This window comes from Ambystoma mexicanum, chromosome 12 (assembly GCF_040938575.1).
Source record: "Ambystoma mexicanum isolate Mex_15411 chromosome 12, UKY_AmexF1_1, whole genome shotgun sequence".
Taxonomy (NCBI): Eukaryota; Metazoa; Chordata; class Amphibia; order Caudata; family Ambystomatidae; genus Ambystoma; species Ambystoma mexicanum.
This window is the reverse complement of record NC_090936.1, coordinates 1,067,829,628-1,067,856,285: the sequence shown is the minus strand read 5'-3', so window position 1 is coordinate 1,067,856,285 and position 26,658 is coordinate 1,067,829,628. Positions and strand designations below refer to the sequence as shown.

Here is a 26,658-nt window from a genome sequence, read left to right as displayed (position 1 = left end):
CGCTCCTCCCGGCTGGGGTAGAACCCAGGAAGGTGTCTCCCGGCTGGGGTGCTCTGAAAAGTAAAGAACTTAGCAGGCGTTTCTTCTTTTCGTCGATGAAAGACTGAAAATGCGAAGGAGGAGTACGTCGAAACACCTCCTCCCAACGCTCTAACCGACGTTGAAGTGCCCGGACCAAAAGGGAATCACAATAAAAACAGGAGCCCAAACGGTGATCCGGACCCAAACACTCTAAACAAAGAGGATGGGGATCCGCTCTCGCGAAGCGTCTATGACAGGAGGAACAAACTGGAAAGTCTAGTTTAAACGACATAGACGGACTATTACGAGAACGCTAGCGAGAGCCAGAGAGGAGGAAAAAAGGAAGAAAATCTTCCGCGAGCGGAGAAAAGGACTGATTGGGGCGATGCGGAGCCAAGAATGGTGGGGTTACGGCTGCATGCTGTGCCCCGTGCAGAAAGAGAGGAAGGACTAAAATGTTTGCAAAATTTTGATGCTTTTTCAAAGTGCTCCGGTCCCATCCCACAGGACGGATGTCCCATAAGTATGGAGGAAAGGTGACGGGACAGGAGTATGGTGCACACACCCCTTGAAAACTTGATCCAGTCTCCCAACCCCTTTGTGAGTACAGGTGAGCCAATTAAGTCAGACCAATCCCAATTCCCCAACACAGGCACAGCCCCTCAAATGGAGGCCAGACTCGCAGGGGGTGGGGCTTACAGGGATGTTTAAACTTAGGCTCATATTGAGAGGGTGCGTGTGTGTTTGGAGAAGGAGCTGCTAAAAGGAGTTTGGAGACAATTGGGGGGTGAAAGGAGTCTAGAGAGCTGAAACAGCTTGGAGAGAAGCTTGCTTGGAGGGGAGAAGGAATGCTTCACTGCAGCGTGGGAGAAGTGTAAAGAAATTGAGGGGTGAGCATCATAAACTGGTTGTTGGGGAAAAGGAGGAAGATCAATGGCCAGGTGGATAGCTCAGGGGCAACCCCTTTGTCTAGGAAACAAGAGAACGCTGAGCAACACAAATACGACTCTCCACCCTGTGCTTGGAGACTGTTCTCCAGTGTTAAGCGGGTTATAAAAGATTAATTAATTAAATATCAGGAGGACGTGGGTGAAGAGACAGAAGAAAGAGGGAGGTGGTGGTAGAGGAAGTTAAAAAGGAAGATAGATGGACATCTGGTGGAGGTTTCAAAGGTCAGAGAACACCATGAGGAAGACAGCAGAGGGAACGGTGGGCTGAGAGTGTGTCTGGAGAACATAAGGATAATGAGGACACACAGAGCAAGCATATGCATGTTCTAGAGGGCACATCCGGCCCAGAAGGGGAAAGATCCAGATCTGGATGGGTTGGTCCCACGGTGGGAGAAGGAAACAAGCACTTGGTGGAGCGTATGGGAGGGTGGGGTCATATTGAGTGCAAAGTAGCCAGGGAATAAATGATCAGGATTCAGGAGAGGTGTGCGACAGTTCCCCTTTGGAACCTGCTGGAATTACAGCTAGTCCAAGCTCATTGATCCTAGTAGATTCTTGCTCAGAGACTTTGCCCCATTATCCAGATTTGTGCAGTGAATGCCTATCTCTTACATGAGCTACTAAGACCAGATCTAGAGACATGCCAGAGTGGGTGGCATCAGTGGCCCAAGAATATTTAATTCTTACTATCCCAGCCAGTACATGGTTTCCAAAATAATCCAGCAGGATGAGGTTGGGCAACTACTATAGTGTCTAGGTAGGGAATTCACTCTAAAAACAATAAGGGACTCCAATACCAAAGCATCAACCAGGATGGAATAAATCAAGGTGGTTCAGGGCTCCAACTATGGCAATTCCAATTGTTCCCTTCTTCGATAATCTAACAAATAGTTTCAAGGGATAGAGCACCCAGCTTACTTCTTCAATTTTGGTGTGCAACACGGTCACCAAGTTGTCACCTATTCGGAAGGATGGGGGACCTCTGGGAGCCAGGGTGAAGCCACAACCTCCTTGATGCGACCCCCAGAGGGGGTACATTGAGGACCCCCAGATCCTCCCTTTGGCAAAACTGTAACCACTAAAGTTGTGGGGAGTTTCCAACTGGGCCAAGGACATCATTGTTCCTAGTTATGTAGCACAACACAGAGTTCTTGCAACCAGTCTGAACTGGAGCCCATCCGCAAACTATTTCTCCAAAATGATAGCGATACCCAGGGGTCCACAAAGGTTTTTGGAGCCTAGAAAAAGCATATGCCGGCTCTGCAAATTCCAGAGCGGATCTCAGACCAGCACTTGAAGAAAAAACAAAAGCTTTGTGAATCATCTACACAGAGCACTCACAAGAATACTCCTCAAGCCAGATGGAAAACAGTGCAGGGCCTTCATAGAACGAGGGGATGCAATTACTGGTAGGCTGGTTTCCAAGATTGGCCACAGGGCTCAAGCCGATCTTAATCACCAGACCATCTTCCCCATTTGTCCCACACAGTATACAGCCACCCACAAAAAAAAAATCAAAAAAAAATGAGGTGGACTCAATCTTAAGTGACCATTACCAATCCACAGTGGTGATGGGGAACAGGCTCATGAACCAAGGGGCACATTACACCAATCTAGAAAAGTGGCCAAAGCCTCTGAACAAGGAGGGAGTTAGGATGGCATACCAGAGAAAGGTGTGTGATTCAGAGATGGGAAGAGGTGGCAAGGCGAACCTACGCTGGCCCAGAAGAATAGTCCAACTAGTGAATTGGCCAAGCTACATCTGGTTGCAGAGACCAGAGGTGGCTTAGCATGCTGAGTCACAGACAGGCCAGGTTGAGGAGAGAAGCCAGGCTGAGAAGCCTTCCACACATCTGCACATAGGGGCTGACAAGTGCTAGTCACCAACTGAGATTTGGAAGAACCGCCAGTGGTAATGGTGGTTAAAAACATTACACGCAAGCGCCAGGTAGGAGTAGGAGAATACCCATCACGAGCATGGACCGGTAGGGCACGTGGGGACAGAGCTACCAGGCTTTGAGAGATACCAACGTGTGGACAACCTCTCCTGCCAGGATGGCAGGAAAGGTTCAGGGCAAGAAAAGCAATTGTCCAGAAAACAACTTCCTCACCCACCACTCCTGCCAAGAGATGTCAAGGGGTGGGAGGAGCATCACAATACTCAGACCAAGGTTTCTATCGGGAGACGGAAGACAACATGGATCAAGAAGTTGCTTTTGGTTACTGTTAACCCCAAATACCAAGAAAGAGCTAAAGGCTATTTTAGGACTGCTGAATTTTTCCCCAAAGGTTTTCTAATGCAGAAAAGTCAAAAGCATTTAAACCTTCCCGGCCAAAATAGACCCAATCAAATTTAGAAGCCTTTCACTCGGTGAATCCACAATTGCTAATGTTGCCAAAATTCACCCAGCCACTTCTCCTCCAAAGCAGACTTCGGACTGTATTATATTGGGACAAAGGAAAAGAATAGCGTATTTTTGCATCAGTGGCAAGAGTGTCCTTGAGAAAGGAACAATGCTATTGCAGAGATTCAGTGCATAGCCATTACGTGCGCCATTGAAGCCCTAAAGTAATATATGATGGGAAATAAATTAAGACGGATTACTGAACATGGCCAATTGAGTTGCCCATCAGGCAACAAAGGTAGCAACCCATGATGAGGCTATGGTTTTGAAGTTCCCAAACATACATCATTCGCATGGAACACTGGGAGTGGAAAGTATGCCAATGTACCCTTAGCTGACACCCAGTTGAATGTCTAGGGGTGGCCCAACAGAAGAGGAGGTAGATGCCAGCAAGACCGAGATCCTCCTCATTGGGACTTTTGGCCCCTCCTTCCCTCCTACTCCTTGGCCGCCCTCTTTGGGCCACCTCATCTCTCTTGTGAGGTAAAAATGTGGGTGTAATCTTCGACTCCTCTTTCCTCCTCACCTTATATCGCCGACCTTGCCAAGGCGGCCCACTTTCAGCTTCACCTCCTCAGAAGCATTCTCCCTTTCCTCACCTTCCCCCAGAAACTCAATGCCTCCAGAGCTCTGGTCCTCTCCAGGCTTGACTACTACAGCCTCTTCCTTAACTGCCTCCTTCCTCCCCCCACCCTTCAACTAATCCAGAATAGACTGCAAGACTTATCCTTGGCCTCGAGCCCAGAGACTGCATCTCTCCAGCCCTAAAATCTCTCCACTGGCTTCCGGTGGCTCCAAGGGTCAAATTCCAGACCCTCTGCATCATCCATAAGGCTATCCGGGGCCTGGGACCTTGCTACATCCAAATTTATCTCCCCAAATACCTTGCTGCTAGAGTCCTTCGATCTTCTAGCTCCAACTCTCTGCAGATCAGACGTTTGTCCAAGCAGAGAGTGGGGCGGGCAGGGGGGAGGGTAGATCTCTTTCTTTGGCAGAAGCCTCCCTCTGGAAGCCTCCCTGCCCCCTTCAGACTTGAGCCGGATCTTCTTAAATTCAGGAAGCTTCTCAAGACTTGTTCTCCTCCTCCTCTTCGCTCTCCCCCTCCCTTGCTAATCTAACCCTACTGCTGCAACTGGTTGCCTGGTCCCTTATAAGTCTTAGAGGGGCCAGGCCCTCCTCAATCAGTCTACCCCAGTACCCCTATAATTAGCACTTGCCCTTGTGCACCCTTCCCTGGCTAGCCAGAGAGTCTTCTCCTCCCCTGTCCTCACACTAGTTCAGCCATACAGCTGGTTCCCCAGGCACTTGCCCTTCTGGGCTCCCCTTAACACTGCCCAGCTCCCTCTAGCACTTCCCCTTTCCCCTGATCCCATCCCTTATGCCATGATTCTCCCCTCCCCATGCACTTCCACGATCTAAATGTCACAAGGCCTAGTAGGACCGTTATTGTTGTTTTCTCCTCTGCCCCACCTCCCCCCCCCCCCCACACACACACACACACACACACACCTCCAGCCCCACCCTGATTTGTCTTGTGGTGCTTGCAAACAAACATTTTGCTGTATAGGCACCCTACACATGTTTAAAAAAAATACACTTTTAGTAGCATGAATTTCCCCCTGCTTAGGGATGATAACGTACGTCCTTGTACCAGTACATGTGTCTGTGCCCTTACTTAGGGTCTTTGTCAGGCGGTGTTTTTATAACCCCACCAGCCAGAGGTTACCCTACTATGCCAACATCTATTTAACTCCTCTCATTGAGTGTCAAGCCTTTTTTTAACCCTCAACTGGCTTTTGTCTTTGTTCTTCAGGCACCGAGGATGTCAGTTCTTTGTCAGCTTTAGTTCTCTCTCTTTCTCTATGCTCTGTTCCCAATCTGTGCTGTTCTTGAGTAAGTATTGCTCTCTTGTTTCAAATTTTGATCCCTTGTTTACCATCTTGCTTAATGGGCCGTTCTGCAACCTTAAATGTTTGTGCTGCCATTTTGAAGTCAAGCAATAGCCTGTATGTGGCTCTGCCATGGCAGCCTGAAGTCTTCAGTGGTCTATGAGTAAGGCTCAGGAGACGCTGACACGACCTTCGTGAAGCAGGTAGTCTCTGGACGATGTCGACTCCTTCAAGTGCGGAGTGGAGGTTCCACAGTGTTTTATAACAAAGTCCCCCCCCCCCCTTATTGGAATCCTGAGCATGGTACAATAGAGTCATGGCTTCCTTCCTTAAATGACCATAGTGTCAGGAGTGCCCTGAATGTGTTGGGAAGCTCGGGAGCGTTCAAGACGAACCTCAGTATGTGGTTCACATTATGGTAGGAGGCAGCATTAATGAAGCATGGTGCCTTAGGGTGTCATGATGGATAAATGGGCAGCGGGAGAACTGGACAGACGGGGCTGGTGGGAGTGAATGAGAGAGGGCCCTTCCTGGAGGAAAAGCCATAGTGGGGTTCCAGGGTTGTACGGTTTGATCCTCCTTACTTCCGGGCTACAATACAGGACCTATGCAGCATTATGCCCTTGTCCAAGGAAATACAAGTTGCAGGGGGCATGGAGGGAGTCTGGGGAATCCTCTCTGTACACCCTCTAGGTTGCACGTAGCGGGCAGGCATCCCCGGCCCATAGAGCCCTTTGGAGAGGAAATAAATAATGGGAAAGAGTGACATTTTCTTTGGATAGATGAGCGTGAAAATATATGGTTACAGTGGGGTACATAATAGTAAATGAAGGACTAAAGAATAAGTAGGTTACAGATCTAATTTCGATGTTTCCCTGATGTGCCATTTGTGAAATCCTGAGAAAAAGTATTCCTCTCTTTCGTGCTTATCCGTTCTCAGATTTTCCAAAAATGTAACCGTTAAACACAAAAAAGTATATTTCTATTAGTACTTACCGATCGGAATATCATATGTAGAGGCATTGATATGTTGAGGTTCAATGCATAATTATTCACCACATTGACTGCGAAAAACATGGCGACCATTACTGCATAGTACCTGCAGGTGGGAACACAATAAAATAGCCTTTATTGCAATGAAATGCACTCCTGACTATTACACCCGTTACACATATTAAAAAAAAGAATTACTATGGGAAATGCAGCAAGTACATCTAAACAGTCTGTAGAAAACTCCACTAAATAGCAAGTGCAAAACACTGTCATTTCAATACAATGGCCCTCATTAGGACCCTGGCGTTAAGGGGTTAACGGCGCCGTAAAAGGTGTTGGCGCCGTTAAACCCTTAACGCATTACTACGAGGTCCCTTTGCGGCTCCCAACCCTAACGGCTGGCCTGGACCAGCCGTTAAAGTAGGGACCCGCAAAGGGACCTTGATGGCAATTACGGTACCGCAATTTGCGGTACCGTAATTGCCGCCTTCCCCATTCCCATTGAGCCCTATAGGGCAAACATGGGAATGGGGAAGGGCCATGGAGAAAGGGGGAATTATCGCCCCGCCAACCTTGGAATGGGGTGGTAATTCCCGCTTTCTCCATGGCGGACTCCGGCATGGACCATGGTGCTAATAGCACCATGGTTTAGCACTGGAGTCCTAATGAGGGCCAATATCTATTATTGCGAAAGGTAGGAAGGAAAAATGAATGTATAAGAGATAATGGGGTAAGGCAACAGAGTCACAGGTGGCCAACAAAAACCACAAGGAATTGAGGAGTGCGGGGGTGGGGGAGGTAGATGGGGCAGAAGTTACAAAGAAAGAGGAGTGCAGGGACAGAAGAAAGTTCTGTGCCTCACCCTATTGGCCTCACTTTGAGGCCCAAACAGCCGTACGTTCCGGACATACCTGGGGCCAGATTACAGAAACATTGCACCGGTGCAAGTGCAAGGTTGCACCAGATTAGCACTAGGGCAAGTGCAGAAAACATTTGGGCCACATTGGAAAACATTTGCCAATGACAAGTGCAATTTTTCATGGTATAAGCACCAAGGCTGTTCTAAAGACGACAAAACCCACAGGCAGGGATTAAACAAACTCCTTACTCTGCGGGATGTGCAATTAAATGTATTTAATAAAATGTCCTTGTCAGCGCATTGATATAGGAAAAACGAATAGAAGATGCAAAATAAGGATGACTGAACACAAGAGTTGTATTAGGAATGGAATTGAACAAGTACCCATGGTCAAACATTTTTTGGAAATTAAACACACTTGTAATGAATTTTAATGGTGTATTCAGAAACAAATTAAGGGTGAATCGCAGGGACTGATCAATAAGAAGCTACGACAATTGGAACAAAAATGTATCTTTCTATCGAGAAGCCACATCCACGGTTTGAACAAGTGAGTGGAGTGGCATAATGCCTAATCAACTAATTAGTGTTTGATCATCCTTACATAATGAAAGTAAGAATTTGTGTGACCAAACTTTGAACTTCTCAACTTTCCATGACTTAGAATGGCTTGGTGACTATTTGTGAATGTCATGATCAATACCCCGACTTACTCCAATTTGTTTGAAATCTTTTGTGTAATTACACAGTTGATGAATGACTGAGGTCAGAAGTGTAAAGGGGGTGGTTGAAAGACCTAATTGGTGTATTACGGTTATATTAGGCCATGAATACCGCTACATCAGTTTGATGCGAGTGACTTTATATCGATTCATGGTAATATGATTTGTTGCTCCATACCGCTTGATTTTTACTTCAAAATTGTTGGAGTGAATATATGTTAGAACATGCAGCGAAGAATTCTGTTCAAACTCTACGGTTGACACCACACTTCCATTGGCAAGATGTCTTTTTCATTGACTATGAAATCTGTACTGTGCAATGATATGTGCTAATTTATGTGTAAACAAGGGTATCTAGTGTAGATTCCCTTTGTTTTCTATGTTAGAAAGTAAAGGATGAATAGAACGTAACTCGTTATATGCAGTTGTGATTACACCTGCAATGTTGACATGCACGGGGTGTTGCTCACTCATGTGTACATATAAGCAATCAGTACAGATCTCTTAAACCCCATAAGATCTAGGAGATGGGCCAGTTAGAACAACGAATAAGAGTCCAATTAAAGGTGCTCCCGTAGCAGCATATGGGTTATGCAGGTTATACTACATGACCCAGAGTTATGCCTGTGTTGCTGACAGACACGCGCAGGAGCGCTGGTGACGTCATCAAGCTTTCACGCAGAGCTTCTGGTTCGGACGCACACGCATTTGCGTGATGACGTCATGATGTCATTCGGGACCGCAATTTTCTGCCGTTTTTCAAAGAAGTAAGACCTGAGACTACCTGGACATCTGCTTGTTACTATGATACGCAGAAGGAGTTCGAGCAAACAAGTAGGTTTGTGTGAACAATGGCCCAAGAGCGTTCTTTTGTTCTTTATCCAGTGCTAGTCTCTTGATCATTGAACATGTATCATCTGACGTAGGGCTGTGGTTCCCTTTCTTTTGTTTGCAGGGATCCACCTTCATCCTCTAGATAGAGATGAACTGCCACATGAGAATAGAAGCAACAAAGAAGTGTCACCTGGTCATCTCCAACAATAGAGTCTAAGAACTGGACTTAAGACACTATTCATAGTAATTTTATGAGAGTACACAGCATGGTGTAGATACTTTAGTCCAACTAATATCTGTTGTACGCCAGGTTAGACAATAGAGGAAGGAAAGCAAGAATTCGGGCAAGAAATTGGAATCTGCATAGAATACCAGTAAAGGTTACAAAAGACTACAAGATATTAACCCCTTGAGCAAGAGAGGTATGTAATTATTAACATACTTCACACCCGTTTAGGGACGAGGGTGGTACTATTGTATGAAATACTAGATTAGTACTATTAAACTGAGCATTAATATAGTGTCCTTTTGATCAACAGGGTATTCCTCCTAGGTCAGAAGATTTTAGGAATCAACAAGTTATTACACACCCCTGAAGAATGCCCTACATTGTTGCATTTAAGGAACAGAAACTTATACAAGTCGGGAATCTATAAATGTATCAATAAGAACAAGAAATAGCCAAAATCATTGAGGTTTAGGGATCCAAGTGTGAATAAATTACACGTGTTGACCCTCAAACAATTACATTATTAGGACCCACTTATGTTGGTTTCACTTGTGCTGTGCTGTTTTAAGTTTTAGTAATTGTTTTATGTTATATGATATATGATCCTTTTTAGGATTGTGTTTTATGAAATATGATGTTGTGTGATTAATACCAGTTGGTATAATGTGGGAACAAGATACATATAAATTTCAGCATCATTGGAATTGGTTGATGAGATACTCTACCTTGAGACACTTTTTAGATAAGCACCAAGGGAAACATTGGCCTAGTTAAAAAAAAAATACATGCACTTCCAATGCATTTTTGCAGCAGGGAAAACTTTGCCCTAGTGCGAATATGGAATGGTATTAGACATAGGGCAAACTTTACCCTGGTGATAAAATGCATTGAATGTGCATGTTTTGTCGGAGTGTGTGTTGAAGGGGCGTGTGTCATAACAGTGTGTGTCCTAAGAGTGTGAGTAACAGCAACACATGTTGCTGGTGTGCGCATCATAAGAGTAGGTTTTATAACAGCGTGTCATAAGAGCACACGTAGGTGTATGTGCATTAGGTGCGCATGTCATAGGAGCACGTTATTAGTGTTGACCTACACAATGTTGATATCACAAACGTACGCACATGTAGGGTTTTAATATTAAGATGTACCACCATTGTGCTCATGCATTGTATGCCTCCTAAAGTGTACATTTTCGAATGAAAAGTTTACATTTATTCCATCACTGTAAAAATGACAGTCAATTGAGACTTGCCTTTGATGCAAGTTCTTAGGAGATGTTAATTGTGCAGTTATTGTGCATTTGTATAGAGCTTTATATACCATTGGTATGATCTCAAAGCGCTTGTGGGTTGAACACTCTTGGGGACCGCAGTCCAGATCGGTGAAGAGAGTTGATGTAGTCAATAGTGCTTGGGTGCACTCTGTATGTGTGTAGCCAGGGTGGTTGGCGCGTTGGTTGCCGCATTCTAATATAAAGAGTGGATAGTGTTTGTGAGAGATCAGTGGAATGTGAGCCGCAAGGACAGTGGTCACAGGGTCTGCATTCTGGTGGCCAATGGACGGTGTAAGAGGTTTATGTGTGCAGCTAGGCAGATTTCTTTCGTGGGGTATAGCTGCGTCCTATCAGGCTGTTGAGGTGTTCATGGAGTAGTGTAGGTTTGTGTACAGCTAGGCCGAAATTGATTGAAGGGTATAGCTGCGTTCTAGTTTGTTGGTGTAAAGTTGAGAGTGAGCATATTAGTATGAGTGATGGTGCTTACTGTTACGAGGCCTCCGATTCCGATTACTCTTGAATCCTAATGTGCATACTGTGATTGTTCTGGACATTCGTGGTAGAGAATCTTCGAGTCAGACTCTCTGAAGGCCCATGAATTTGTATCGGGCGGTACGGGCACAGCCGCCCCCTCACACAATTCCAAAAAGGGCGGTGTAGTCATCCAACCACCTCTGTTCAGGGACTGCATTAACCTAAACCTTGATTGCTCTAAGGTCCGACTAACCCCCCGACCACCCCATCCACATTGATCAATTCAGCGTCATTTTTGTTTCCCATCTGGGCTAACATGGTTTCGGAATCAGCCTGGGTCAGCCTCCATTTGTGTGATCTTAACCAATTACGATACTGTTGGTGCCGTTTTTTGCAACTTCACTCCCATTAAGTTAGATACATTCGAATGTGTCTAAGATCAGCTCTAAGGGACATCTTTTCTTTCATGATTTCACTGTTGTATGTGTGATTGGGTACAGATTCTGTCTTGGAAGTCCCCCCCACCACAGAGAAGAAGTCTAGCAAGAGTCTAGGATAGTTTATGTCCACAACAGAGGTCAAACCTTGGATCCCGCTCTCATTCCTTCATAGGGAGGGCCTTGATTTCTTTTGTTGATATTCGTAGCCTGTTGCGGCCCTGGTTGACCTCCAGTGCAGGCGCAAAAATGTCTCTAAGTGGAGCCATGTTGGTCGCCCATCTTACACATAAGAGATTATTGTGCCTTTCACTTCGAAGCCTCTTAACAAATTTCGGAAGCCTCTCTGTCGCAAACACAGTCAATTGTGCTAGGTTTCCCCTGGCCTTTCCGTGTGGTTTTCCCCGGGATGTCGCCCTCCACCTGGCCATTCAATTCATGCACATTTCTCTCATGTGCCCACAACCTCCTCTTTGAACCCCCCCACCACCCTTTTGTCCACCCCTGTATCAAGGTCTGGAATGATGAAGTCACCACACACAATGATTTCAGCAACATGATAAGTTTCCAAGCATTTGTTTAGAGTACCAGTGAAGAGGTCCATAAATAGCGCAGCGCCCTTCTCACCTGGTTTCCAGTAAAGGTTTCATATTATGTAGACCTCCTTACCCTTGTTATTGCCCACTTCAATACAAACCATCTGTATATAAGGGTCTGGATGTTCAAACTCGAATACTGAAAGGCTGCTTCCTACTGCCGTGGGTCTCCCCTTTGGCCTTTTAATGTCTGCATTCAAGGTGACAGAATAGCCTTCCATTAGGGCACGGTCTGATAGCCAGGTCTCCTTTAAACAAATGATGCTTTACTGGCATAGGCGACTCCAGGGCCAAAAAGATGCTTAAAGCTCCGGGTGTTCCATGAAATTAGAGTGATTTCTCCCTCCCCGATTGATGTTTCATGCTATTTCATCGTTTTGTTGAGCACCAATGCTTCAGAGAGCCATGTTCACGAGGTCTGATCCTCAAGACCTCTATTCAACCTTCCTCTGTTGCTTCTGTGAGCTCTCAATAGGTATAACTAGATCACCAACTGGGGTTCAGTTACGGGAGAGTTTTGTGGTGGTTGCTTCCCATCACCTAACAAAATGTAAAAGGGATCCAAAGATACTTTCTACCCTTGGGAACTGTAGTTCTCGCAAGGATAGCCAGAGAAAGTTAAAGGGGAGCCCCAAGGGCAACCCTGCAACAATAAAAAGGTATACACCAAAAGCTGTCAAAGATGATAAAATTAAAAAATCACTATGGAGTCTTAAAAATGACACCCAATACAAAGAGTAAATGTTTCTGTGAGTGTGTGGTTCCCACTCACTGAGGTATAGGGGAAAATTATTCACCAGTGAAGGAAAAGGTTCTGGGGTTGACAGGTCCAGAGGATATAATTGCTATGATAATCTTACCTAACATAGGTGCATGACCATGTACAGACTTTCCTGGCCCAAGAGGGCAGGAAAAGAGACAAATTCCAATATGACTAACGAAAAAGTGAAAATCTCAAGGCGCAGAAATTTTAGGGCACTAACCATGTTTAGTAGCTATACGGGGTAAATGCAAATGTGCACACCAAAAATAATGCAAACATGGTAAAAAAAATATATCTGCTGCCAGCAGCTTGTTTTAGTCATATAAAAGTAAGCAAAAATCCCATGTGTAAAAAGCTAGGGTGTTAAAAAAGTAGAACTCCTCATCAGTTTCCCCATAACAATGTGCAGAAGGCAAGAGACGTGAAGCTAGCGCCCTCACTTCAAAAGAATCACAACAGGATAAAAGCATAGCAAAAAGAAATTGGGTTCCAAAGGAAAACATGGAGGCAAAGTTAACAAAAAGAAATAGTTTCCAAACACACATCTTTATTGCTGTTGAGGGACATTGTGCTACAGAGCAATCTAAAATGGTTCTGGCGTAAATGACAGACATAACAACCATGCATTTGCCCTTAATGTCTCAATTTAGTCAATGTGTGTGCAACTTTGTCCCACGTAAATTGACAAACACTAAGGAGCCATATGTAGTAATTTGGTTTGAATTTCCAAGGAAATTCAAAAAGTAATGCGTTTACTGGCCGGGTCTAATTTCAAAATATGTTTTCAGTGCACCAATTCCAGCTGACAAGTAGGCGCTGTAAAAAAAAAAAAAGAAAAAAAAAAAGAAATTCAAAACCAAAAGTAGCCAATTTTGGGATTATATGGGCTGAAAAAGGTTTTTCCCAATGTGAAAGACCCATGTTAAAACTGTTCAAAGCGATATTATTATTATTTTTTTTTTTTTTACACTATTAAGCCGTTGATGTAGAATTCTGAAATTTTGCATGTATGAGCGGCTGCCTCGAAATATTACTGTGGAATATTCTCAGATTATTTCACGCAAGCGTTCGAAAATTATTCAAAAAAGTAATTTTTTGAAACACCACAGTGTCTTCCTTTTAACCTTAAATATGCCTTGCAGCGCCAAGGCATAATATAAATGAAATTATATATATATATATATATATATATATATATATATAAATACATGTATTTTATGAAAGCGATGTTCGTTTCTACCCAAAAGATATGAAATTACTTGATCTATTTTTTATTATTCTCATGTGTTAAATAATACGAAATAGAGTACCAATCAGGGTTAATGTGTAATTTTATAGGACATCGTTTCGGCGACAGGTTTTTCCGACTTAGCCCTTGGGGCGAAGGGGATGGGGGAAGATTTGGGTCAGAACGGCAGACTGACAAACCAGCATTTGCCTTAGAGCAGCTCTGTTTTTTTGTGGCTCAGTCACCCCCAGGGGATCATGTCCTAAAATGTAACTTTTAAAAAAAGGGGGTGGGGAGGGGACTCATTAACATGCCATTGCCAAAGTGTGGGAGGTGCTGGGACCCTTGTGTACCCTAGACTTGAGCCCTGGTTCCTCCCTTGGTGCTAACAGCATGTATGGAAATTAAGCTCCTTTAACGTGCATGGTCCTACTAGGTTTATTCGGTCTGCAGGAGGCTTTACCTCCATTCCCACTGCCACCCAAACAATCGGTAGTCACTATTGCACAGCACTTTCATTTTGAGGGACTCTGATGTTGGATTGTGTGCCCATTACTTTTATTTTGATTAGACTGATCCCACACAGCCACATTGAGCCAATTTTAAGACTTTGCAGTGTTGCTGCCCTGGTTACTCCCACATAACCCTATCCCTTTAGAAGGCTTTGAAATAAAACCCACATAACCCTATCCCTTTAGAAGACTTTGAAATAAAAGGGGGAGGGGAATACCCAACAAACTGGATGTGGCGGTGAATCAAGCACGATAGTCATCTGTCATAGTAGAAATGTTCCTTTATTAATCAAGATGGAGGTATCTTATATCAGTAACAGGCTCCACAAACAACAATGCTTCTCTCTCTCTCTCTCTCTCTCTCCAACCGCCACTTCAGAACGCTCCATCTACATTCCAACTCCCTCACCATACCATGCTTCTCATTCCACCCCTTGCCCTTACTCTTAATCTACAATGTACAATGTACAATGAATACTACACAACCCCCCCCTTGACATGAAAATAGGAGAAAGAAAAAACATCTCTAACACAAATAACCTTACCTACAAATTTGATGTTACACACAAAATAACCATATTGATAGTTCATGGAAAACATAGTCCACATACGATGTATGGAATATTCAAGAAAGGGATGTTGATGGTCCCTGAAAAATTGCCCACATGTGATTCATGGGTCGTCCCTGAAAAACAGTCCACACGAAATGTGTGGAATATTATCCTTTTCCTAACGAACATAAAAAACAAAGCACACCATATACCTGCAGAAGAAATTTTATGTCATTAGCACTCCCTTATAGATCAGAATTTCCAACATTTGCCAGGTAACCTATGCACCGTAGAACTTCTCTTAACTCCAGTATACGTAGGATGATTAACGAGCCTTGCATTCTCACTAGCATCATTTCCATGAACACTCATTCCTATTAGCACTGATTCCTTGACCCTTAAAGGATAGTCCCAATTATCCAATTCTTTCATCCCAACATTCTTATCTTCTTTCACCTTTTCTCTTAACAATGTAAACACACTGTTGAAATTCCAAACAGCGCCACCTTCCACTCTGACTGCTCCTTTAAGACATTCAATGACCTTTACAGGTTTAGAAACTTGACACTCCCTTTCTATTCATTCTTCCCTTTCTCACCCCAACAACATCTCAGAAACAGAAACATCCCGTTTCCAGTCAATATTTCCTTTAAACCTCTTATGATATTCTTTGTATTTCTGCTGACTTAGCAATATCTTGTCAGCAACAAAATCCTTGTATACAACCGGTACCCCTACCACATCATTCAACCAAGATGGGCACAATTTCCTATTAGGTTCTCCACCTCTCAAACTGAAAGGAGAAACTCCAGTTGTACTATGTGGCATGATCTCATACTCCACAACAAATCACTAAGATGTTCCTTCCAGTCCAATCCATTGACCATAGCCAATTGTACACAATCACCAACCACTCTATCAATCCTTACCACCATTCCATTACTTTCTCGATGGTATACAGATTAAAACTTCCATTGAAAACCCATCTTATCTACACAATCACGGATCTCACTGTGAAATTGTGACCCATTATCACTCATAATCACACTCTGTACTCCTCCTTTCCTAAACAACTTTTCTAAAAATGTAATGACCCTTTTTGCCGCAACACAATCCATTGTAGCAACTTTCGGCCACTTGGTATATCGGTCTACTGATGATAATAAAAATCTATTTTCACACCCAAGCCCCTCATAAGGACCCAACACATCAATAACCAATTCCATCCATGGCCTTTCCCAGACCGGAATTGGAGTTAAGAGATCTCTTAGTGACCAAATTCTTATCACAATTATTGCAAGCTGCACACAAATCTTTCCACTTGTGTATCTATAGTCGGCCATCAACATTTTTCTCTAATCTTTCTCTTCATTATTGACAACCCAGGATGACCTTCATGAGCAAACATTACATTCTCTTCTTTCAACACTTCTGGAGGTATCATCTTACCGCCCCTCAAAACCAAATCCCTTTCAATCGTTAACTCATTCCTAACGACAAAATAACCCTTGAATTAATCTTTCATATTGTCTGGCCAACCATCAATTTTTTTTACTTGAAATAAAATCTTGTCTTCTGCATATTTTTCTCTCCATTTCTCTTTACTCACAGCTTTGAGTAGTCCACATACTTGCTCATCAAATTCACCTTCTGCATTTCCCTTCCATACATTTATCACAAGGCATTCTGAACCGAAAGTCAGCAATGCAATTCCTTTTCCCAGGAAAATATTCAATCCCACAATTGTACTCCAATAATTTAAGACTCTACCTGGCAATCCTTGGCATAGCCCTAGACATACCTTTATCAGTCAATACTTCAAGGTGTGTGGTCAGTTTTAATCATGAATTTCTCTCCCTGCACATACTGTCTAAACTGTTCCACCCCCCCCCCTGCGCAACAACATGCTAGTAATTCTCTTTCAATCACGGCATATTGTGCTTCTGTGTCATAACTCTTCCCCTTTCTCCTTCAACTTGAGATAAAACAGCACCCAAACCTTTACCACTGGCATCAACAGTGATAAGATATTTTCCTCCTGGCACAAACCACCCAGTAGAGGTGCTTCAAGAATGCATTTCTTTATAGTTTCCACACATCTCATGTTCACTATTTAAATTAATTTCACATTTTTCTTCATAATTTCTCACAATGGTTGGGTTATCTCAGCAAAATGTTCAAACAACGTATTATAATACTCCGCTAACCCCAAGAAAGAACGTAAATCATCCTTGCTGCAGGGATAAGGTGCCCTTTAAATAGCTCAGGTAGCCTTACATTTGGGTCTATATCCACCCTTGGAAAGAGTGTGTCCCAAGTAATCTACTTCATCACTACCAAATCTGCACTTGGTATACTCTACAGTCAATCCTTTTTCTCCAATCTTCTTAATACTGTACAGAGCCTCCGATTATGGTCTTCCACACCTTGACCACACACTAAAATGTAATCTTGGAAAACATACACAGCAGGCATGCCTTCTAGCAAATGTGACATCACTCTTTGAAATACTGGAGCAGCCAAAGCTAACCCAAAGGGCATTCTAACATACCTATCCATGCCAACTGGAGCAATAAAAGGGTTTTATTTTTTATCAGGATGTAGCTGTATTTGGTTAGAAGCAGCAGGCAGGTCAATAGTGGAAAACATGGCTGCTCCAGCAATTAAATTCAATATTTCAGAGATAACTGGTAAAAGATACTTCTCTACAATTATAGCTTTGTTCAATTATCTCAAGTCCATGCATATCCTCACTTTACCATTAGACTTTTTGGAAATACCTATTCGGAAAGATCACTCCATCCTTCAACCGGTTTAGTTCTGCTTTAATATCCTCTCTTAAAGCTATATGTATATGTCTCACAGCATGCAACATGGGTTGAATATCAGGTTTTACCAATATCTTGTGTTTGTGCCCTTTAAGTTTTCCAATACTCTCTCTAAACACATTAGGGAATAGTTCCTTCTTCTTACCCCTGAACTATTCGGACTCGCACATCAATTGTTGGCCATCACTATGGAAATTGGTTCCTGCCCACAAGGATTTAATTTAATCTGAGGTTTAGCCCGATCTATCCACCCTAAAACATTAACACCCTTTGAGGCCATATATACTTTAACCTCCGCTAACCTGCCCTTGAATTCAATGAACGCAAGTCTGTGTACCAATATCTGAATCACAAAACTTTCGAAGGCTCCAGGATTCCCAATATCGGACTTCTTAAGAACAGGATTGTATCCTCTTGAGCATAACTCCTGCCATCTTTCTTTCATTATAAAAGTATAAAGGGGAACCTGAATCGACTGAGTTCTGAAACTATCCCATCAATATGAAACATGTTTTTAGGAGTGGTCTTTTTGTAACTACTTCTAACCATTATAACCACCTACTTGTCCCTCTCCTTCCTCATCATCATCATCATCATCATCATCCTCTTGTACATATTGTATCCTTTGATTGGATTTCTTATTCTTGCACCCTATCGTGAAATGACCTTTCATTCTACAATTCGAACACTGGACAAAATTGGGAATTTGCATAGTGTCCCTTTTTGCCACATCTAAAACACTTTCCCATGCATGTTCTTTTTGTGTTCTCTTCTCGTTTTTTTTACTGGATACTTAGTAAATTCCTTGCTTTTCTACTCTCTGCTTTTAACTGAATTAATGCCCTTAGATACCTCGGTCTCCTTTACTAAATTCACTTTAGTTGTCTTAGTTCCCAAGTCATTCTCACAATCCTCGACAGCCTTGCTGCACTTTACTGTGTGTTCTACCTTCTTAGCAAATGCCACTGCTTCATCTAAAGATGGATCGCTACACATAACCTTTGTTGGACCACAGTACTATTTGTATGGATCATGATTTGGTCTCGGATCAATTGATCCTGTGCTACACCTCTGCCAAAATTGCAGCTTCCGGCTAGTTCTTTGAGCGCATTGACATACTTATCTACAGTTTCACTCCTTCCCTTCTCCTCATGTACAAATAATACCTATTCACTGCTACATTGGTTTTGGGCTGATAATTGTCAAGAGCTTCCAGCGCCCAATCATATTCATCTCCACTATCTTCATCTCCTTCCTCCCCTCTTTGAGGAGACAACTCCCTATATATTCTGTGCCCTTCCAGACCGAATGAGTGTAGAAGCAATTTTTTATTGCTGTGAAGGTTCCATTGTCAATAGTCTCCATATAATTTCTCCAATACTCCTTCCATTTCCTCCATGGAACGGAAGGTTCACCAACTGGAGTTAGAAATGTTTGAGGATGAATGGCAACTCCTTGCATCCTGTTAAATAATAGTCATTCTTACAAGTTTTTCTTCAGCAGTTGTCAATACACTGTAATGTACTTTAAAAGCATTTTTCTATATGCTGCAGCATAGCTTCCGGTAAGAAGGATTAAAGTTTAGCGTGTTTCAAAGATAGACGCACACAATATCACACCTTATGGTATTTTCTCTAGTGTTACGATGGCTGCAACGCCACTGAATGAATGCTTGGCTCCATTGCCACACGTGCGTCATTCCTTGTCACAGCAGGCGCTCTGCTTTCACATGGCAGCATGCGTTAGCTTCGCCCTGCACCCTATAGTAGGTCGTACCCACTGGCAGAGTAATTTCCTTAGCTTATGACAGGTTCGAACACTAGAGGAATGCAATCATGCACTGGCAGCACTGAGTGGCCTTGCTGACGTTCCGAGACCATTTCACCTCACGGAGACTCGGTTCTGCAGCCCATCCTTGTCGCCATTTGAAGTAAGCACGATAGTCATCTGTCGTAGTAGAAATGTTCCTTTATTAATCAAGATGGAGGTATCTTAGATCGGTAACAGACCCCACAAACAATGATGTTTCTCTCGCTCTTCTCCACTTAAGAACCCTCGCCAAACTCCATCTACATTCCAACTACCTCACCATTCCATGCTTCTCATTCCATACCTTGTCCTACCTCTTAATCTACAATGAATACTACAGGCTGCCACTTCCAACTGATTTTTCACCCACTCTAATTTAGATTTCTTATTTATTGTTTAGTTTCACTAGGGGATTATTTTGTATTCATCATATTGTACCATAGAAAACTCACTTTGGGGCATTTGTGTGCCATTTACACTAAATCCAACTTTGCAAAAGTCTTTTTGGATGTGAAGGACTTCTCCAGGGTCTCCATGAGAATTACCCTGAAAGCGGTTGCCAAAAGGGCATGTTGAGAGCATGCTTTCTACACAGTTTTGCTGGGCTGTTAGGAGCTAGATGCCTCGAGGTCAAGGAGGAAGTAAAATAACAGTCAGAGCTTTAGAAATGATCATCCCGCAGGTCAATTATGACCAACAAGGGCCAATGTAAATGTAGACAGGTTGGGTGGGGGAGCATTTTCACAATACATCCGATTTGTTTCAGTGGTCCTTCGAGAGATTTTAAGGAAGTGCATCTCTATAGCAAGAGTTGAGGTAGCTTGAACTATAGCATATACATTTTCCAATTCTTTTAAACTATGTAGAGGAGACCTCCCACCAGCCATCTTTATACACTAAGCCGGCACTCCCCTAGCGCCCCACCCCTCCAACAAACACCTTCAGACCAACCACACACACTAAGCATTTATCAACATTCCTCTGAGCGGTCACTCGAAGACATGAACCAAAATTCTATCAGCATTCACAAATGGACAGCAGCACAAGAGGACGCAGGCTACGCCCAACGAACTCAGAACTTTGTAGGAGTACTCATCAAGCCTTCAGGGTTATCACGAACAGGGAACCATAGGGTACCTCTTCAAAACTAGGGTGCTGTTTTATGCTCACCTGGTATCCACAGGGACGCCACTCAGCCCGGGTTGGTTGCTGGTACCTTCTTCCCAGTTTTCTCAGATGTTGTCTAGGGAGGATGTTCTGCCTGAAAATACAGGAGGGATGTGTTCAAGACTGGTCGACTGAGATAATTATCCTCCCACCAACACGTGCGACTTCCCCTTTGGGCCTTCTTCTCACATGGTTGTGGAATTAGGCGTGCTCTCCGTCCTGCCTTCTTGGCAGGGGCACGTTGTTTTATGTGGGCGTGTGCGGCCAAGTTACTTCACTGGCGTGTGCCCATTTCGGTGTCTTTTAGGTAGGTCTTATTGCAGCAGTTCTGTAGGACGTTGTTATTCTTGCATGCCTTTCTTTGTTTAATAATGTCTTTTTTCTCCCCTAGGTGTGCGGAGCTGCAGCGTGGCGAACTGGTTGAGTTGGGCCTTGCCGGTAAATGATGGCGCGTGATGTGCGCTGCGATGTGGAAAGTAAGCGCTATGCGCAGCACTGCCTTGTCTTGCCTTTGCTAAGCTGTTTTCTTCCTTCCTTACAGGTCGCAGTGCTTCTCCAGCGTGTGTGGAACTCCGGATCGGTGCTGGCTGGGAGGCGACCAGCCAGGTAAGCTTCTTGTGCTGTTTGCGATTTAGCAATGCCAAATAGGCCTTCTCTGATATTGTCCTCTCCTCTCCTCTTTCAGGTCTTCGGTCCGGATGGTATGTGGAATCCAGAGGAAGCTGTTCACTGGAGCGGAGAGCAGATAATCGGATGGAGATTGCAGGTAAGATGCTGTTAAATGATGTCCCTTCTCCTCTGCAGGTTCGCTTCTCCGAGGCTCGTGGGGATCACAGGACACGGTGAGAGTTACGTTGCAGTCTGCAAAGTAACGCGAAGCGTGCTTTCTTGTTCGGTGTGGTTTAAATAGCCTCAACAAAGTAGTCCAGGTAAAGTAGTCCCTAGGCCACCACACCCAAAACACTATACGCATCTATACCCAAAACACTATACGGTTCTTGGGAACCAAGCTATGTGGGTGCCTCCATGTTGGCTGCAGGCCTCAAATGAAAAAGTAATCCCCCTGCACACATTCTTCAAGGTGTATGAGCCTGGCGCCGTAGGTGTCAGGACTGGCTCCAAGAAAGCCTTGGTAGTAGGTGCCAGGCCTTCAGGGCCTTAATGGAGACCAGAGCCCTGATCCCACCTGGCAAGTGGGCTTGCCAGTGGGGATCTGGGGTGGGGGTCGTGACAGGTGCACCCATCCATAGTGCAGAGCCTGGGCATGTCTACCTAGACAGCTCTACTCCCAACCAATGATACAAACCACCATCCCACAGTGCGATGCAGGGCATGCCAAAGTGGACAGCCTTCAACTATGCATCAGAAGGACAAAACTAGCGCAACCACAAACATCAAGAGACAGCACATCATACACCAATTACTACCCATGAAATACAGACAGACCTAAATCCACACTACATGCAGATCCAAACATAGGTGAAAAACCAGATTCATTCATGTGTGCAGACACCTCTCATCACCAGATAAACCGGCATCATCAGACATACAGTGTCACTGGATGCTCATATCTTTTTTCTTTTTTATTAAAGTGTCACATGGTTAATTATAACCTTGAACACTCAGTAAAATAGACATTTAGTACACATATATTAAAGGAAACAATGTATACTTTTACATCAACAATAATAAATAGTTGATAAATAAGTTAGAAAATAATCGATATAGACGGAAGATAAAAACTTGCATAAAACTGCCCATTTAATCGCAGGAGTTTAAAAACACATACGAGTTCCTTCAGGTCAATAATTTCATGATTTCTTTCCATGTATAACAAACAGTGAAGTTCATAGCTGTATTTCTTCCTTCGTATATTAGGGACCAGAATTGGTTCATGTGTATACAATGTATATCATGTACCAATTTCATATAACCTTTTTCATACAGGGATGTTAAACCATTACAATCAGTCAAAAGGTGTCTAGCAGTCTCCAATTCATTTCCACATACTCTGCATACGCGATCTTTGATTGAGATTTTAAGCCATGCACCTCTAGTAGCCAGCGTTGGTAGCTGGTTCAATAACTGGTTCAATAACAGAATAAAGCTTCTTACTTTAGCATTTTGCAAGTTAATAAATATACATACATGCAGAATCTGTAGGAAATGCCTGCATAGAGTATGTCACATAATTTGATGTCCCCGCTAAGTAAGTAGCCTGTGTGTCATGATCCCAAATGATTGCCTTTTTGTTTTATTTCTACATATTTAGTAGGAAGACCATCTGGCAGATATGTGCATTTTATTGCTTTCAAAAAGACTTCAATCTCACTATGCCATGTCTTCAGAGCTGGATGTATAATCAGTCTGCCACTTGGTCTAGGAAATATGAATAGATCAGAATTGGGATTTCCTGGGCTTAACATCCAAGTTAAAAATTGCAGGCTGCTTTCATTTTGCGAGTAGGGATGGAGACAATTCCCAATTCAAAACAAATTGCCTCGACTGGCACACAACCTCCATAGCTTCCCCTCAAGCAGTTTTAACCAGGCAGTTTCCTTGGCCGAGAATACAAGGACATAAAGTACACCTGGGATCACGCAGACTATTTCAATAGTGCCTCTACTGAGAAACCAACAGATGTAGATATAAAGTTTCTAATTGTCTTGAATTCAGCAGTGGTTTTACCTATCACATCTTTAGCGAGTGACTCCTTAAGTTATTAGTAATTAGCATTCCAAGATATAGATAGAGTGGATGACATTTTGAATAGACCATCTATATCCTTTTATACTTTTACGACTACGTTTGATTGTCAATCTACCTAAAACAAAATTTATGACGATCAATTCATGTTGTTTGGTATATCTTTCCAAGGCATTTAAGCTGTGTTGTAATCCTAACACAGTCTGATCAAGAATTACAATGTCCTTTGCATAGGAAAGCCAGGCGGTATGGTGGTTACCAAAGTGAGGGGGATGGTTATTGCAGTTCTTAAAATCCCCTTCAAGATCCGAGATACATATATAAAGAAACTGGGGCCAACGTGCAGCCTTGTTTTAAACCAAAGTTTAGTGGTATATGCTCACTGACTGTACCTTCTTGGTCCGCTCTAATCTGCAGAGTATTGTTGGCATAAGGATTTTGCAAAAAAGCCTTGCTAAAATCAACAACAAATATAAAGTGCTTTAGATTTTGATATAATAGTACTACGGATAAAATGCTATAAAACCAAATTTTAGATAAGGTACTATAACCCTTTCGGAATCCAGATAAATGAATACTAAAAATCTTTTTACCATCTATGCACACATTAATGTAGGTCACGAGTAGTTTGCTAAAGATTTTGGTACTTTGCTAAAATTCTATAGTTTGCCGGAGAGTCTCGTGGCCTTTATTATATACAGGAATCAGCACAGATGTCCTCCAAGATTTGGGGATTGGCCCATATGTTCACTAAAAATAACATAATATAGTGGCCCATACCTTTGCATTTGTCTTATAGCAAAATCAGGGAGGCCATCAGGGCCAGGTGGCCTAGGAGGCCTTCATATCGCCTAGAATTGTTTCGATATCAGCCTTAATTTGAACTATTCCTCATCTCTTATAGTCAAATATTTACTCTTTTTTTCGATAAGGTGTTCACGGTAATAGAGAAACAATATATGTGCTCTCCATATAGTATTAGAGATCGGATTAATCTTCCTAATGACAAGCATATTTGAATTGTATTTTTTGTCAGTGTGCCAAAAGCTTTGCATTTCATTTTCCTTCAGATTAAATGCATTAACTTTATTACCAGGGCAACATCAGTTTTCAAAATCTGATGAGTATACATGTTTTTACACAGTTCAAATAACACATTTAAAATAGTTAGGAGTTCAGACTCTGTTCTAGTATTCCCCATAAAGGATGAATCGGAGGAGGAAATGCTTTCCTTGTTTTGTGGCGGGGATGCATATGCATTCATAGTGATTGCGGTTAAATTGGGAGAGCTGAATATGTTAACAGCTATAGGACAGTGCAAATCAGAGGTTTGGTAGGAATTTCTTGATTTTAAAGTTATTCGGGCCTCCATATTTGGGTTTTAGACTCATCGCTATGTCCATCACCAAACTGTTGGGTAAAGCAGTTGGGTTGGAGTAATCACCGAAGGTGCGCGGGGGCGGGCACGGGCCACAAACCAAGCTTGTAGGTTTATTCTTAGGTTTTAAAAAGGGAGTTATTTTTCCTCTCTCACTTTCCTCGATGCAATACAGTTCACAGATGGAATTATTAATGCCGGCCATGGTGGATTTTGCATGTTATAATAAACGCTTTGTTACTTGTTTATTTAAATTGTGGGCAGCATTTATTGCGCCGGTACATACTGTGTGATCAGAGGAGCGTAAAGGTTGATTTGTGGCGATCTAGCATTTCCCAGGCTGGCGTATGTTTGCAACAATACTTTCCCACTTCGAGATTTCAGGCACATATGCTGTAGAAAAATGTATTTATCGAGGCTCAAAGGTCAAAGGGCTCGCAGTCACCCGCTAGCTCAGAGATGCAGTACTCCTCGTAGGGGATGTTTAAGTTAATACCGTTTTCCAGTAGTCCAGAATTTAAGAATTGAAACCAACCTGTTTGTAATTAGTCAGCTCATTCCACCACGATCCACCATTGACCACAGTAACCACTTTCTCATACTTCTGTCCGTGCCAGAATGGAAGCTATATGGCAGAGAGCGGGCCCAGTTTCAGCGGGCTCCTCCTCCAAGTGTGAACATGGGCAAAGACCTCAACAGTAACCACTTTCTCCCACTTTCATCACACATGCACATGTCACTGGATGCCGATATATAACATATGCACATGAAGCATGCGCCCTTGCACCATACACTGGCCTACTTTGACAACAAGGCATACATTAGTTTTCAAAAATTGATTAGAGTTTGCTAATTAAAATGTTTTTGATTAGCAAACAGGCTCATTTGATTAGCAATTTTGTACTAATATTGTTAATGTCACCATACGTTATTTGTAACCAAGACATAAAATGAGCAACAATACAGCAGTTTTGCATACCGCTGAAATAAGACATTTGTGAGAGGAGTCAAGCCTGCTAATTCTTTAAACTTCGGCTAGACATGCAAGTTCGGTAACTTAGTTTACCTATTCAATCTAGGAGAAATACATTCGACCCATAGCAACGCAGGACCAATTTAAAATGCGATTTCTGTAAAATGGTGCATGTCACTACAAACCCACTTCATGTTTGGCCCCCTACTGCCACCCAGAGGCCAGTCATGCACAGTGAAACTTTTGACATTTACTGCAAAGTAGATGTTAAATAAAAGTTTCAAACTTCTCTTGTGAATGTTACTCTACTCGACTGTTTGAATGGGTGAAACGACTTTGCTAATCATAGCTGAGTGTCTGTAAAATGTAAAAGGTTAACTACACGAATGAACACAAATAGATATGATAAAAAGGCTCTGAAAACAGTTTGGCCAGCTGTCTCCTGCAGGTGGTAATATATAATACAATCATGAAGCAAAGAAAGATCTAGAGGCTAACTACAGTGTGTGGTATTGCAGTAGATCTGTGGATGTACAGATTGGATGGAACTATTGATCACTACTTTGCATAAGCATTTAGTTTGCTTTGTGTATTTATTGTGAAAGAGGAAAGAAAGACTAAGCAGAGTGGATTGCATAGCAAGCAGAGTACTGTCCAAACTAGGTGGAATATTGTAGTTTGTGGTCATCTCTATTTCAGGGTACCTGGTATAAAGCAACAGGGTGATAACATAGAATGCCAAGGAGTATGGGTTGAGCATCAGTTTCAAGATGTATGCAACCTGCAGGTTACAGAACTGGGTTTGCCATCAAAAGCATTTGATCATGTGATAATGTACATTTTCAAAAGTTCACTAGTCGACATGATGCATCTTCCCCTACAAAATGAAATATAGTTGATACTATGAAATTCAGATACACCAACCTAAAAACTTTACTGTAAAGCATGGGGAGTTTCAATACTGTAATTATGTATTATTTAACAACTTACATTTTAGGAACCGAATTGCATGACTGGCTTTTTAAAAGATATAAAGTTGACATATACTTGTCTATGCCAGA

General features: G+C 42.8%; 1 protein-coding gene across 1 annotated transcript in view; it reads right to left on the bottom strand.

Annotated features, from left to right (window-relative positions):
- Positions 1 to 26,658, bottom strand: part of SLC35B4 (solute carrier family 35 member B4) — a 195,071-nt gene that overhangs the window by 117,657 nt on the left and 50,756 nt on the right. The window contains exon 3 of the mRNA XM_069629623.1: positions 6,262 to 6,364. Within this exon, the coding sequence (XP_069485724.1) occupies positions 6,262 to 6,364 (103 nt within the window). The remainder of the gene's footprint in view (positions 1 to 6,261; positions 6,365 to 26,658) is intronic.